This window comes from Ascochyta rabiei, chromosome 5 (assembly GCF_004011695.2).
Source record: "Ascochyta rabiei chromosome 5, complete sequence".
Taxonomy (NCBI): domain Eukaryota; kingdom Fungi; phylum Ascomycota; class Dothideomycetes; order Pleosporales; family Didymellaceae; genus Ascochyta; species Ascochyta rabiei.
In genome coordinates, this window is record NC_082409.1 from 785,062 (window position 1) to 799,949 (window position 14,888).

Consider the following 14,888-nt stretch of genomic DNA (forward strand, 5'->3'; position numbering starts at 1 on the left):
TAGCTACGTTGTTGTACCGTGAACGACAACAGCAGCCAGGTACAACGTCACCAATCTGATCCGAGTTTTGCACCGCTTCCAACGTATTGGACCTCGTCACACGCGTTTGCCAAGATCACGTCTTTATACCCGAGCGTCTATCGATGATGCAACGACTGTGGGGAAGGCTTAGCCGGCGCGGCGCCTCAGGATAGCATTCGCCTAGCTAAGCTTAAGCGCCTCGTCTTTTGAAGCATCACCAAGCTTTCCAAGCAGTCTGTACGGACGCCTCCTCGTATCGTTTGTGTTGGCAACGACTGAGGATCCCACACAATAGGCGCAAACAATCATACATTGCGATGATGGCACTGACACTGACACCTTCATCCGGGCAATGGCTCCGTGCTTTGTCACAATCTGGCTGGTAAACCGAATTCAGGGGCGCACCAATCACAACCCGCACATGCGACAAACATGATGCGCACGGATTTGTCGCACAGCATCGCTTGGGATCTGCAGTGGACTGATCGTTCCTTGCACGAGAAACCCAAGCATTGTGAAACGTCCACTGGTCTGGGCACCACTTGTGCCTTCTCGATTCGGTGGGCTTGTTTATCTAAATTCAGGCAACCGGGTACGTTGCACGCACTATATATTCGACACTCCCACACCAAACTCCCCATTGTTACCGTCACCATCGCTCATCATGAAGTATTCCCTCATTGCTGGCCTGTTGGCTGTCGCCGGCGCCAATTGCAAACCCACTTCGCACATTGAGAGCGAGGCCGTGCCGGTCGAGAATCTGCACACAGTCCCTCAAGGATGGACCGCAATTGGCACTCCAGCAGGGCATCGCAAGCTCCCATTCCGCATTGCTGTTCGTTCGGTAAGTTGGTACATGGCGTTTCTACACTACTACGCATGGATCCTAGTCGTGGAAACAATCACATGTAGGCGAGGTTGCATCACGAAAAACTAACGTTTGCAGGCTGACAGCAACGTCCTGGAGCGAACTCTCATGGAGGTTTCAGACCCCAACCATGCTCGGTATGGGCAGCATCTCAAGCGTGACGAGCTCAAAGATCTCATCAAGCCAGGCGCCGAGTCTACCAAGGCCGTCCTGAGCTGGTTGGAACGATCGGGTATCAACTCTCGAGATATCAAGAACGATGGTGAATGGATCACTTTCCACGCGCCCATCGAAAGAGCCGAGTCGATGTTGGGCACTACATTCAAAACGTATCAGAACGAAGTCCGTCGAGACGTCAAGAGAATCCGATCCCTGAGCTATTCCGTGCCAAAGTCTGTCCGCGACCACATTGACATGATCCAGCCGACCACTCGTTTCGGCCAGATCAAGGCAGAGCGCAGCAACGTCCTCACCCAGGAAGCTGCTCCTTTCTCGGTTGCTGCCGTCAACGCCACCTGCAACACTACTATTACGCCAGCCTGCTTGAGCGACCTATACAACTTTGCCGATTACAAGATTGACCCCAAGGGAGCTGTGAAGCTCGGAGTGAGCGGCTTCTTAGAGCAGTATGCGCGCTATGCCGACCTCGAACAGTTTACATCCACATTTGCGCCAAATGCTGGTAGCAACTTCTCTTTTACCTCGGTAAACGGTACGTGTATTATGCACAGCCCCTCAAGTGGTTACTGACGTCGAAGACAGGCGGCAAACTAGACCAGAACTCGACTGATGACAGTGTTGAGGCCAATCTCGACATCGAATACACCGTAGGCCTAGTGGACCCCACCATTGAAACAACGTTCTACAGCACTTCTGGGCGTGGCATCCTCGTCCCTGATCTCGATCAGCCATCTGAAGCTGACAACGCTAATGAGCCTTATCTTGACTTCTTCACCTACCTTGCGGGTCTTCCCGACGGCGAGCTCCCTCAAGTGCTTACTACTTCCTACGGCGAGGATGAGCAGAGCGTACCTGCTACTTATGCGAAGAAGGTCTGCGACATCATTGGCCAGCTGGGCACCCGCGGTGTGTCTGTCATCTTTAGCAGCGGAGACACTGGTGTCGGTTCGGCGTGCCAGACCAACGACGGCAAAAACACCACCCGTTTCCTGCCCATCTTCCCTGCGTCCTGCCCGTACGTGACCGCTGTTGGAGGTACCTACAGGGTCGAACCTGAACGCGCAGTTTCCTTCTCGTCAGGCGGTTTCTCAGACCTCTGGGAGCGCCCTACCTACCAGGACAAGGCTGTCAGAACATATCTCGAGAAGCTTGGCAGTCAGTGGGAGGGCCTCTACAACCGCGATGGACGTGGCTTCCCTGACGTTGCTGCTCAAGGTCGGGGCTTCCGTGTCGTTGACAAAGGTAGTCAGATCTCCGTTGGTGGCACCAGTGCCTCGGCACCTGTTTTCGCATCTGTCGTCGCGCTCTTGAACAACGCCCGTCTCGCCGCTGGTCAGCCGGCACTGGGCTTCCTTAACCCATGGATCTACAGCAAGGGCTACCAAGGCCTCACTGACATCAAAGACGGAGGTTCGACTGGATGTATCGGCAGATCCATCTACTCAGGCTTGAACGCTCCTCTAGTTCCTTACGCATCCTGGAACGCGACTGAAGGTTGGGACCCAGTCACAGGTTACGGCACCCCGAACTTTGGTGACCTACTTGAGCTTTCTCAGGGCCAGTCCTACAGCGTCCCAGCGGAGTGGCGCGCATAGGCTTTAACGCTCGCGACGCGGACACCACAATAACACTGCAGACTAGTTTAGTGATTATAATAAGACAATCTGCGAAATGTTTTTGTCTCAGTGCTGAAACAACGCCTGAAGCATGAATTCTCGTCTGCGCAAACGCCACGGCCTCGCTTGATTCGTTGCTGAACAGCCACATCCGCAAATACTAAAACCTTCTTAACACTTCGACATACTGCGGTTACCGGCAAAAGTATTGTAGGTGCAGAAGCGGGACGCCTGATATTGGCAAGGCCAGCTAAATAGTAGTACCGACGAATATTACTGCGTTTGCTAACTAATTTGTATAAAATATTTAAACAATGTATCTCCCCCCCCCCCCCCCAACCTTGATTCATATTGTTACTAATCAACGTCACCATCTATACCACCTCCCCTATTATCTATTGCTAGCCACTCTGATGCTACCCGTGATGAGCGTCTAGTGTGCCGCGCCCTAGCCAGGGCTAGCCATACCCACACGTTTATCTAAGAGCAGACAGGTTTATCTCTTTCCCAGGTTGGCTATATAATAGCTAGCAACCACGTCACACCTTAGAAACAATCAGGCAGGCCCCCTAAACTCAAACCTAACCAGGTTAACAAGCTGGTTGCCATTGTCTGCCTATCCCGAGCTACCTAATAGATAACCTATCTGTTACGATCCTGAGCCAGGAACGGCACAACAATAAGTATCAGCCAACCAAGATCCCTAACTCCACCCTGAAGGAACAAGCAGTGGAGAGAACAGAACACAAAGAGGTTGTCACGCGACTGCTCGTCAACGAGCATGGTACAATATGCTCGTCCACAAGCACCCTCATGCATCTTATTAGACTAACTCTAGTCACTCGTTAACAAGCACTATATCTCCTTAGTATATAGATCACAGGAACACAACCTTTATAGTTCGAGTTCAGCTTTGTCAATTAACTTTGTCATTGGAATATCGCAACCCTGCTTGCGAAACAGATAGTCTACTCCATATTCTTCCTTGCAACCCCAGTCGTCTAGTCAACTTATCCCTGAGACCCAATCAAACGATCACTTCCAGACTTTGTCTAAAGTGTGGAACTCAACACTATCTTGCTCTTACCTCTTACTTTTGTACCTAGAAGGTATCTAAGTATACTATTAGATATGCATTAAAAGGCAGAGGATTTACACGCTGCGTAGCCCTAGCTAAGCCTCCTCTCTTACAGGCTAATAAGGTGGCGCGCCTTAGGTGGGCTATTAAGCATGCTAGCTAGACTCTTAACTAGTAGAAGCAGATCTTGTAGACAGATAAGACCTAGGTAACTAGAGGTAGACACAGGAAGGCGTGGGTAACAAGGAGAGTTAGAGAGATCTTAGATTATACTTGTCTAGTTAATAAGGTTCAAAAGAAGCGTGGCTAGTGTTAGGCCACGGCTTTGCCCCACCATGCCAGGCAACTAAAAGGTATCAGTGCTCACTTAGATGTTGAGCACCTGGGCAGAACAGTACTTATTACCATACCTGGTTAGAGGTGGACGCTGCCACATGCCGATGTCTGAGAGTTATTTGCCAGCGTCTGACATAAAAGACTAAATAAAAGTATACCTGATTGCTGCCAGGCAGTGATTGAAGCTTACTATGGTGTCTGGCGTAAATATTGTGAGTGGAGAAGGAGGACAGGGGTAGTTGTCGGATGAGCTGGAACAGCTCTATTGACCAATTTACACTGAATCCTACCTAATTTTATATATGATAGAGTGCTGACCTATCTCTAACTTATCTACATGTCGTTAACTAAACGCCTACAACTACCCTTTGTCAGGCTTTGGGGTTGTCACAGGACTAAAGGACGAGATGGTGAGAAGGGATAGGATATGTTGCAGGTAGAGGATAGATGAATCGCTACTGTATGGGAGCGATTCCTACATCCCTTATGTACTATGGGTGACCGGTAAGCGCTAATGTCTGATTATGGCCGAGAACGGGCAATAGCGGATCAACCCAAGTCGTTGAGACTCCCGTTGGGTAAGAATCCTGACACCCTTCCTACAGAGTTTTTAACTCACCCCTGAGCCCTTAACACCCACCTACAGGCACCACCTGTTACAGGACTAACGCCTCTAAATACAGACTCTATAGCTGGCTGGCCTCACATACAAGTCTATTGCTAACCTTCTTAAGATTACTAAGAGACAGGTTATATTGTACAAGAGGCCTAGGACTTAGTTACCCCTAACCCTCTTCAGGAGTTAATAGTGTTAATAAAGGATAGATGCTAAGTAGTAATTGACGCGCAGGGAGGATATACAAAGTACTAAGATTTGTAGATAACTAGTATTAAAACTATGCCTAATATACCCGAATAATACAGCCGAGAACACCTGTCATCTTTCTCCACTCACAATATTTACGCCAGACACCATAGTAGGGTAGTTACACAAAGTACTGAGATTTGTATGTAACAGATGACCGTTTTAATTTTAGTCAACCTGATCTCCGATCCCTGCACGCGTCTCCACCTACAATACTTTTGCCGGTAACCACAGTACGTCTAACAAAAACATCAACATTTCTCTGTTCTTCACGATGTTTGTAGGTCAGCACATGCAATTGCTAACAGCTTTGCCATCTCGCCTTCGGCTCCAAGCATTTTGCCGCTATCCTAACGAGCTGCCTGATCTGGTTAATGCGCCTCTCTTATCTGCAACAAGCATTGGCCGCGAGGCTTAGATGAACAAACCTGATTGTCACTATTCCCGCTCCAGCAAATCGGGGTGCAGCGCACACGAACGACCCGCGTGACAGGGATTCTCGACCCGTTTGATTGGTCTTCGCTGCAAGGTACAGCTTGAAGAGAGACATTACACCGATACCTATCAGAGTGTGGAGGGAACGATGTGGGTCCGGTCAGGCCTGACGGGTGCTCGTGGAGCTTGGTGAAGCCTTTTCGCTCGGTAATGAGCTCCTGCGAGCCCAAGTTGCTGCTGCGAAAAGCTCGCTGTGTGCTACTGGAGCCTTTGAAGGACGCGAGCTTTTCCCCAGTTAAGAGCATCAGATCATGGTATGCCCGTCACGCCAACTCGCTTGACAGAACATGTGTATACAAGGGGGTGCCTGAACGGAGTAGAAATTCGAGCCGCTTGCACTGAGCATCTAGTGAACTTTTACAAGAAGAAGACCCCGGCTGCGGCAAATCGTAATTCTACTCCGTTCAGGCACCCCCCTTGTACAAATCAGGAACCGATGACTTGGTGGCTGGGCGAGGTTTGTGGAGTACGACTACGTCCTGCCTAATCAGGTATGGAGCTTGTCCATGTTGGACATCGGTTCAAGCTATCACAGTCTGTGCAGTATAACCGTAGATAAATGTCGCGCTGCGGTGGGTAAGCTCCGATGTGACGTCGAGGGCCGGATTCATACTTGAAGTCGGAAGCCTCCGGATTTTGGTCTTCAGCAGCCTCCGAACCAAGTTCCACGAACAGCCAAAATGCAGCTCATCACCTCCCTTCTGGCCATTGGAGGCCTTGCGACCAACGTTGCTGCTCGTAACCCTGCGAGGTCTGTTGGCAAGAAGTTTGATCTTCCCAGGCCGCAGCTTGCTCGCTCTGCGCACAATGTCCAGCACGTCAAGCGCCAGTACGCCGTGAACGAGACTACACCCATCATCACAGCTCCCTCTGCTAAAAGTATGTATTTTGCCTGTAGATACAGATGCAGATGCTAACACTCGAGAAGAGTTCGCCGTCAACGGTACCGCGGGTGCCATCCCGGACGTTAACTTCGACATTGGCGAATCGTACGCTGGTCTGTTGCCGATAAGCGACAAGCAAAACGAAACCTCCGAGCTGTACTTCTGGTTCTTCCCTTCGACAAACCCGGATGCTAGTGATGAGGTCACAATCTGGCTCAATGGTGGCCCAGGTTGCTCGTCCCTCGAGGGTTTCCTGCAGGAAAACGGACCTATCAGCTGGCAGTACGGCAGCGGCCCTCGCGCAGTCTACAACCCTTGGAACTGGTAAGTCTTTTTCAACAGTGTGTTTTGCGAGTGTAGCTGGCAGTTGATGCTACTCGCTCGTGAACTTCCTTCACCACCACCACAATAAGGCTCACCCACTGACAACTCAAAGGGCAAATCTTACCAACATGATCTGGGTTGAGCAACCAGTTGGCACTGGCTTTACTCAGGGTACGCCAACGGCAACCAGCCAGGAAGAGTCTGCTGCACAATTCCTCGGCTTCTGGAAGAATTTCATGGAGACCTTTGGCCTGAAAGGAAAGAAGGTCTACATTGCAGGTGAATCTTACGCGGGACGATACGTGCCATATATTGCAGATGCCATGCTGAACGAGAACAACACCGACTACTACAACGTCAAGGCCGCCTTGATCTACGACCCCAGTGTGGCCGTGGACACCCTGCTTGAGGACATCCCAGCCGTCCCCTTTGTCGATCGCTGGTCTGGCCTCTTCAACTTGAACGAGTCTTTTACCAAGGATATCCACGAGCGTGCCGACAAGTGTGGATACACTGAGTACATGGAGAAGTACCTGACTTTCCCGCCTGTTAGCAAGCTCCCCACGCCTTCTCACAACGCTTCTGAGCCTGAATGCGCTATCTGGAACGACGTTTACAACGCTGTTATGTTGACCAACCCTTGCTTCGACGTTTACGCTGTTGCCACTACCTGTCCTCTGCTCTGGGACGTACTCGGCTTCCCCGGCTCCTTCGACTACCTGCCCCCTGGCGAGGACACTGTCTACTTCAACCGCACCGCTGTGCAGAAGGCTATCAACGCGCCCATCCAAGAGTGGAACGAGTGCTCCAATGGCGTCCTCGACACCGACACTTCGCCTCAGTCGAGCTGGGAAGTCATCCCTCGTATCACTGAGAAGCTCGATCGCTTCGTCATTGTCCACGGCGAGCTCGACTTCATCCTGCTCTACAACGGTACCCTTATGACTATTCAGAACATGACCTGGGGCGGTCTGCAGGGTTTCCAGGAGGCCCCCAAGGATGCGTTCTTCGTGCCTTACCATGAGGACATGAGCCTGACGAGCTTGAGCGCCAAGGGCGTTATGGGAACCACACACACTGAGCGCAAGCTCACTTGGGTCAGCCAGGCTCTGTCTGGTCACATGGTTCCTCAGTACCAGCCCAGCAGTGCGTACAGGCAGGCTGAGTTCCTGCTCGGTCGCATCGACAGCTTGACCTCGACCGAGCCGTTCACTACGCTCAGGGGCAACTCGACTGCGAAGAGGGATCTTGGTGTTATGCGCAGCTACTAGCGTGTGGGGCAGGGAGTAATGTAGACGATTTGACGAAGAGATATGTACCGCTTCTATAGCACATCACTGAAGACCATCCACTGTGCCACCAGCGCACTGTTTATTACTCGACCCATTTCCCCGAGCTCTTTGGTTGTAAACGCCTGTAAAGTGACCAGCCGCCTACAGATCGCGTCTATAAATGTCAAAAAGAAGCCATCAAGCTCCTGAAAGACGGCGCTATGCCAAAACAATACCGTATGAGGACGCGCGCACTGCAAGCAACGACTTCAGAGGATAGCGACGGAGCATATCATTGAAGCACCAAACCTGGTTTTGCTGTCGCATGAACCATGGAGACAGTCCAGAGTTTCAAGGTCTGCTTGTCGGTGCAATTGTTGACCCATGAGTCTTGAAGAGCACTGGCTGCCCGCCACCCCACGATCTCCGCCCTTCTCCCCGCTGCATCACGTCAACACCACCATGCCCGCCAAGACACGTCTACACCACGTTCCGTGTAACGACAATGTCCTCGATCGACCTCCCCCTCACACGTGACTCCATTGTCGCCGCGCATGCTCTCATTAAACCGCACATCCACAGCACACCCGTGCTCACCAATACTACGCTCAACAACCTCGCGTCCACGCCACAGTCATCCGAGGCGCTGAAGGAAACATCATGGGAGGGACAAGAGCCAGCAAGACCGAAGATTACGCTGTTCTTCAAGGCGGAGAACTTCCAGAAGATTGGGGCGTTCAAGGTTAGAGGCGCGTTCCATGCGGTGTTGAGGTTGGTGGAGGAGAGGGGAATCGACCATGTGAGGAGACAGGGTGTGGTTACACACAGCAGCGGTAAGTCCCTTGCGATAGGCGCAGTTGGGACGAGACATCCAACATCATCCCTTCTCTACCCCCACCGCCTCCACCACTCTCGCGGTCCGCAGGCAATGCTAACTGCTCCCTCATAGGAAACCATGCACAAGCCCTTGCCCTTGCCGCCCGCACGTTCTCGATCCCCGCGCACATCGTTATGCCCTCCATCTCCACGCCGAGCAAGATAGAAGGCACGCGGGCCCAGGGCGCCATCCTGCACTTCTCCGGCTCCACCGCCACCGAGCGCGAAGCCGTCGTCGCAGATGTCATAAAAGACACCGGCGCGACCCTGATCCCGCCGTACGACCACCCACACATCATGCTCGGGCAGGGCACCATGGGCAAGGAAATCGACGAGGAGGTCGCCGCTCTGCTCCAGGACAGGCCAGAGCTCAGCATCCACCACGCAATGGCAGCACAGGAGAGCGAGAAGGGGAGCGATGGGCTAGATGCGCTCATCGCGCCGTGCGGTGGCGGCGGCATGCTATCTGGCAACGCGATATACTTCCACAACACCGCGACCCGCGTCTTCGGCGCCGAGCCCTCCTTCGAGGGCGCCGACGATGCGAGACGAGGCGTCGCGGCCGGCGAGCGAATCACGAGCGTAAAAACCTTGACCATCGCCGATGGTCTGAGAACACCCCTAGGTCTCCATACCTGGAAGATCATAACCGACAAGGACTACGTGGCCGGTTTGTACGCCGTGACGGAGCAGAACATCAAAGACGCACTGCAGCTGGTGCTAGAGCGCATGAAGTGCTTCGTCGAGCCTTCCGCCGTGGTAGGTCTTGCTACGGTGCTGTACAACGAGGACTTCAGGAAGATGGTGGAGAAGGAAGCAGGCGAGGAGGGCTGGAACATTGGCCTTGTATTCAGCGGCGGAAACACGACTGTCGAGGCTATCGTGAAGATGTTTGGCAACGTGGGCAAGAAGGAGGCTGAGCGGGAGCAAGGCGTTGTAGGCGCCGACGGTAAGAAGCTTGCTGAAAACGTCGCTGGGTGAGGGCGTAGAAGTCGCAGTTCTTGAGTAATCAGGCTCCCTAGTTCAAGAGCAGATGTTTTGGAAGGAGTCTTTATTGGAAAGCATGGCAATTGAGGTGTAAAGGGAAGTGACGTGATGGATACGACAGCTCGATGGTGTAAGAACTCTTGGGAATCTGCAAGCATAGGTTGATTGACGAAAGAGAGCGTTGTATTGATGTTGTTGATACACAACAACAGAAGTCCTACCCTAAATGACCCAAGGTCAACACAGCAGCTGTTCCTGGGTGCCACCCACAACCATCCCATACAGACACTTTTCAACCGACACAGATCACCTCCCACCCTCCACCACGATGCGCTTTTTCACCTCCAAATGCTCAGGCTTAATGTTGCCATCGTCGTCGGTCACAACCAGCTCAACCTTGCCCGCCGTGACCACAAGGTTGGCGTCCTCCAGGGCGGCCAAGAACTCGTCATCAATTGGGTAATAGCGAAAATCGGAGCGAATGTGCAAGTTCAGCACAGTCAGGTTGCTGAAGCCGATCCAAGAATCAGTGAGACCGTGGAGTTGGCGCGCAGCCGGGGAGTGCTTCAGCAGTTGCTCGGCGCTGGTGATCTTGCATCGCGTGCGGTAGTGAGAGGTGGTTGTGGGGAGGACGAAGATTTCTTGTGCAGTGAAGAAGTAGTTCTCCATGACAATCTCGATGTGCATGGAGCGCAAATGGTGGCGGAAATGACGTCGAGGGAGCGGAGCCGGCAGAGAGGTGAGGTAAAGCGACCAGTAGTTGTACAGCTGGCAATGCTTGAAGCTGAAGGTGTAGTTCTCGTAGAAAGCTTGCATGAAGAAGACGGCGAAGCCAGTGGAGACGTTGCGAATCCGGTTGATGGCGTAGTGTTGGTTCAAGATTGCAAAGTTCTTGGGAGTGATGACAGTGTTGAACCTTGATTTGGGAGGGAACATGGACACGGCGACTTGCTTGAATATCTGAAAAATGAGCTCGTCGGGAAGTCGAGAGATTTGAGGACCGAAAGGTGAGACTGCAGCCGATATAACAAGCTGAGGCATTGAGGCTGACAATGGGGTGGCCATATGAGTGTTCATCTTCAAGGAGGAGGTACACGAAGAAATGCCAGAGTGATTTTGTAGAGTTAGAATCACGTTGAATGGTTGGAGACTCGGAAATTGGGACAAGAGTACATCCTTATGTAGGGAGCTTCTGTGACCTGCGCCGCTTCGCTCGTCCATCGAGGTATTCTCATCGTGAGCAGAGAGGAGGCTGGAAACATAGGTGTTCGTCACATCAAGACTTATCAAGATTTATCAACTGGTGAAAGCTGGGCTCCGTGCTGGGCCTGACCCTGGATTTCCGTTGTGATTTGTTGGAAGGCCTCACGTGAAGGGTTGGGAGAAGAATGGCCCCTGCCTAGCCGGTTTCTCGTTTGCGTCCTGAGTCCTGCGTCTGGGGCTACAGCGGTCAAGCTCCGATAAGGCAAGACAAGCCACGCTCGCGAAGCCAGGTGAAAGCTCTCAAAATGTGTCATGTTCAAACCCTTCATCTTCATCGTCTTCCGGAGAAAGACTCTGTAGCGATGCGCACCATCAAGTTGATTCATCGACAGTCCTCGTTTGGCTAGGGCGGGCTCGGGTTCAGTGCTGTCTTGCAGAGATGACGTGGCGCTACGAGGGGAGCAAGCGTTGAGTGCAGAGGTAAACCACCAAGTCGTGGCAATGACGCTCGAACCAGCGTACCTCTCTTGCAGCTGCAGGAGACACGTTCATAGATTCCGTTGCACTCCAATGCTCAGGTCAGAGAAGAGCCGTAAGCTGAAAGTCCGGATGTATACGAAGCAGTCACAAGGTCGTCTGTATGATTGTCAACCATTTGATCACATCTTCAGGAAGCTTCCGCCCTCGAGAGTCTCAACAGACCCAAGTGGCTCGTATACAAACGTCGGTGGTTGAGCATGTTCTTCCAGACACATACAGCAATGTTTGCTGCTGTGTTTCCGGGACCCGAATGGAGACGTGGAGCCTCCACCATACATCACACTCACCACGAGTAAGAGCGGAGTTATGCAGGTCTGCTAGAAGTGCGTGAGGTGAGAAGATGCGGGCAGGCACAAACGACATGTTGTTGACTGGGCCGCCCGTGCGTCGGCTCCGGTTGCGGTCGCCCCGCAAGCGATGCCGCCAATGCCATTTCACCTCGGAGCAGTCATAAGCTTCGACACCTCGAGCGGGCAAACAGAAAAAGGCATTGGAAATGCCATGACCAAGAGGCCTTACGACAGTATAGCAGCCTCGCCGTATGCAGCACCTCCTGGACGGCAAACCTCGCATGATGCAGACGGCGATGGGAGTCACGAGGATAGTGAAGAGTTGTCGCTGAAGAAGCCGCGGTCCTTCATAGCCACCTTGGTGTGTGGACATGCTATACGCTTGACGCTTTCGATGCTGATTCGTATAGGCCTGCGATATATGCCGATCCAGGAAGACACGATGTGACGAAGACCGGCCAAAATGTGGCTATTGCCGGACGATGAGCCTGGAGTGCACTTACCAGGTACCTCGAGCCACCAAAAAGGATCAATCGATGACAGTGGCGATCAATGCGATCCGCCGCCTTGAGGCCAAGATCGAGGACTTGACGGCTGTGATGAGCGCTTCGAAGGACGCTTCTGCAGCGCTTCTCCCGGCCTCAGTGCACCCCTTCGACCATCGCTCACCCATTTCGACATTTTCGCAGCCAAGTCCGAGGAATGACGCTCAGGGGCCCCTCCTACCACGCCATGATCGAATGAGTGTCCATGAGCTGGCAATGTCACCACAAGCTGCCTCAACGCCAGGCAAAAGTCCATTCGCGGGACCTGAGACGCAGACCAAAGTAGCACTTTCTTTCAGTCAGCATCGAGTGGCCATATGGCCTGCTGTAAAGCAGGTGTTGCCACCAGAGTTTGTTTCAGCATGCGCAGAACTATCACAGGACTACGTCGCCGAGATCGAGAGCCACCGAGCGCCCTTGCCAATGCACATCAACCGGCCAATGGGCACACACCCGGAGTTGTGGCTCATGGACCTGCCGCAATCTGTCGTGAAGGGTATTGCAGATGCGTATTTCGCTGTCTTCCATCGTAACTCACCGGTCCTGGACAAGTTTCACTTCTATTCAAGTACGCTGGGCTCAGCAGTGGAGACCGACTTTGGTTACGACATCGAATCGTGTTTGGTCCTGGTTGTACTCGCCTTGGGTTGTTTGGCAGTAAAATCACACGAGGAAGGTGATTTTGCCCTGCCATCACGCTCTGGTGCACAGGGAGGCGGCTTTGTTCGCCCTGACTGGTATGACCTAGTCTTGGACGACACACCGGGGTTGAAGTTTTTCAACGAGGCCCGGAAGCGTTTTGGGTTTCTCATGACTCAGAACGGTCTTCAGGCAGGCCAGTACTACATGCTGTCAACGCTGTACTACGCGCAGACACTACGGCCTATGGACTCGTGGACGACTGTGAACCGAGCAGCACTGTGTTGCACGAGCATTCTGACCCGAACGGAAGCTATCCACTTCGACGATTGGGAGGGTGACATGTTCTCCCGACTTTTCTGGAATACGCTCATGTATGAGACAGTCATCACGCAGGAGCTAGACACGCTACCTCACAGCGGACTCCTTGCGTTTGAGCCTGATATCCCACTGCCAAAGTTCACACTCTGCCCGAGGCCTAAGACGTCTATATCTGGGCTGATTAGGGATGAAGATGAATCGTTGTTCAATTTTCACTTTCTTGCGCAAGCGGCACATCGCATCATTCTTACTCGCGTCAAACAGAACATCTACTACTATGCGGCAAAGGAAGCCTTTCCCAATGCTAGTATTACGGGTGAGATGCATCATCAGCTCGAGCAATGGCGAGCGAATCTGCCACCTGCGTTGCAGTTTGCGGATAGCGAAAGCGCCGACGACTCGCCCGATCCTGCTCATGTCATTGCAAAGGCTATGCTGCGCAGTCGCTACCTTGTTGCCAAGTTCCACATCGGCCGTCCATTTCTCTACAAGGCACTGCATGCGCCTGAGTTCACCAACGATGCCGAGTATCGAGAGGTGCGAGAGGGCCTTCGAGGCGGTATGTTTTGGCCAACGACAATGGGACTCTGCACACAGATGCTGTCCGCCCTGCCGATCAAATTCGGTTGGTGCTGCCAGTGCTTCGGACAGGTGCTGCTGTTCCACGCGGTTGCACGATCGTCAGACGCGAAGCTGAGGGAGACGTTACCGGAAGGCTGGCAGGATTGGGTGCACATCATGATGGTGCTCATCGAGAAGTGCGCGAGAGAAAGCCCAGGGATTGCAAAGGATTTTGAATTGCTCAGCCTGTTGTGAGGATCGCTCGGTAGCCGAAGACACTGTACCGCCACAAACCAAACGACAGCTTACCCCTGAGCCTCTTCCTCGGTATCTCATCCCGTGCTGGCAGGAGCGATGCGTGCACGCACGAGGAAATTGGTCTCTGATGCGATTCCAGACGTGACGTGCGAGCAGGCGATGAGGTATCGCAAATGCGACCGTGGCTGAACGAATGCAGCGCACTGTCGCAGACACGCGGGACCGTGATCCTCAAGCGGAGCAGTGCAGTTTTGGAGCGCGTTCCTGAGCGGGACGGACTTTGCATCAGCGTGTTGCGATGCGACAAGACCAGCCACGGGGCAAGGTGAGGCGCTTGTTTCAGGTTTGGGTTACGGAGGATTACGCGTCGATCAGGATTCCAGGATTCCAGGATTCCATTTCGTCCTATACGAGTGCTGACGAGCTAGGCAGCCAGGCTTGTTGCCGCGAAAAGCTGGAGTCTACGAGCTGCCCAGACGTGAGCGTCCTTGAATGCGTGTTTTTGCGGCTCCCATACGTGTCCTGCCAATAGCATTGTGGATCGACGTGTCAAGCTTCTTGCCCAGAGACGACGACGCAGCCTCGTGGCGGTCGGGCAGCGCGCAGCGGCATGACGGCGGCCGCTTTTCCGCATTGGCACGCACTGTCATCACAGCTGCAGCCGATCCTTGTCGCTCTAAACTAAAGGCAACGTTCCGGAGTGTGTGGCTTGGACACTTTGTTCGCGCGC

General features: G+C 52.9%; 5 protein-coding genes across 5 annotated transcripts, besides 6 other annotated features; 4 read left to right on the top strand and 1 right to left on the bottom strand.

Annotated features, from left to right (window-relative positions):
• Nucleotides 1–685: 685 nt before the first annotated feature.
• EKO05_0003405 (Tripeptidyl-peptidase I) lies at nt 686–2,664 on the top strand (the record flags this gene model as incomplete). Its single annotated transcript, XM_038938438.1, has 3 exons — nt 686–865; nt 968–1,601; nt 1,652–2,664. The coding sequence occupies 3 exons, from the start codon at nt 686–688 to the stop codon at nt 2,662–2,664; spliced, it is 1,827 nt and encodes a 608-aa protein (XP_038800863.1).
• A 668-nt stretch (nt 2,665–3,332) lies between these two features.
• Nucleotides 3,333–3,678: a mobile genetic element.
• A 117-nt stretch (nt 3,679–3,795) lies between these two features.
• Nucleotides 3,796–3,917: a mobile genetic element.
• Nucleotides 3,850–4,077: a mobile genetic element.
• Nucleotides 4,078–4,215: a dispersed repeat.
• Nucleotides 4,216–4,286: 71 nt separating this feature from the next.
• Nucleotides 4,287–4,443: a dispersed repeat.
• Nucleotides 4,444–4,838: 395 nt separating this feature from the next.
• Nucleotides 4,839–5,079: a mobile genetic element.
• A 1,060-nt stretch (nt 5,080–6,139) lies between these two features.
• Nucleotides 6,140–7,938, top strand: EKO05_0003406 (Carboxypeptidase D; the record flags this gene model as incomplete). The annotated part of the gene is made up of 3 exons (XM_038938592.1): nt 6,140–6,338; nt 6,388–6,667; nt 6,780–7,938. 3 exons carry the CDS (start codon nt 6,140–6,142, stop codon nt 7,936–7,938), a joined length of 1,638 nt encoding a protein of 545 aa, XP_038800862.1.
• Nucleotides 7,939–8,443: 505 nt separating this feature from the next.
• Nucleotides 8,444–9,795, top strand: EKO05_0003407 (Threonine ammonia-lyase; the record flags this gene model as incomplete). Its single annotated transcript, XM_038938442.1, has 2 exons — nt 8,444–8,771; nt 8,888–9,795. 2 exons carry the CDS (start codon nt 8,444–8,446, stop codon nt 9,793–9,795), a joined length of 1,236 nt encoding a protein of 411 aa, XP_038800861.1.
• Nucleotides 9,796–10,107: 312 nt separating this feature from the next.
• On the bottom strand, nt 10,108–10,842 carry EKO05_0003408 (uncharacterized protein; the record flags this gene model as incomplete). Its single annotated transcript, XM_038945374.2, has 1 exon — nt 10,108–10,842. One exon carries the CDS (start codon nt 10,840–10,842, stop codon nt 10,108–10,110), a length of 735 nt encoding a protein of 244 aa, XP_038800860.2.
• A 1,119-nt stretch (nt 10,843–11,961) lies between these two features.
• On the top strand, nt 11,962–14,155 carry EKO05_0003409 (uncharacterized protein; the record flags this gene model as incomplete). Its single annotated transcript, XM_038938569.1, has 2 exons — nt 11,962–12,195; nt 12,245–14,155. The coding sequence occupies 2 exons, from the start codon at nt 11,962–11,964 to the stop codon at nt 14,153–14,155; spliced, it is 2,145 nt and encodes a 714-aa protein (XP_038800859.1).
• Between the last annotated feature and the right edge of the window lie 733 nt (nt 14,156–14,888).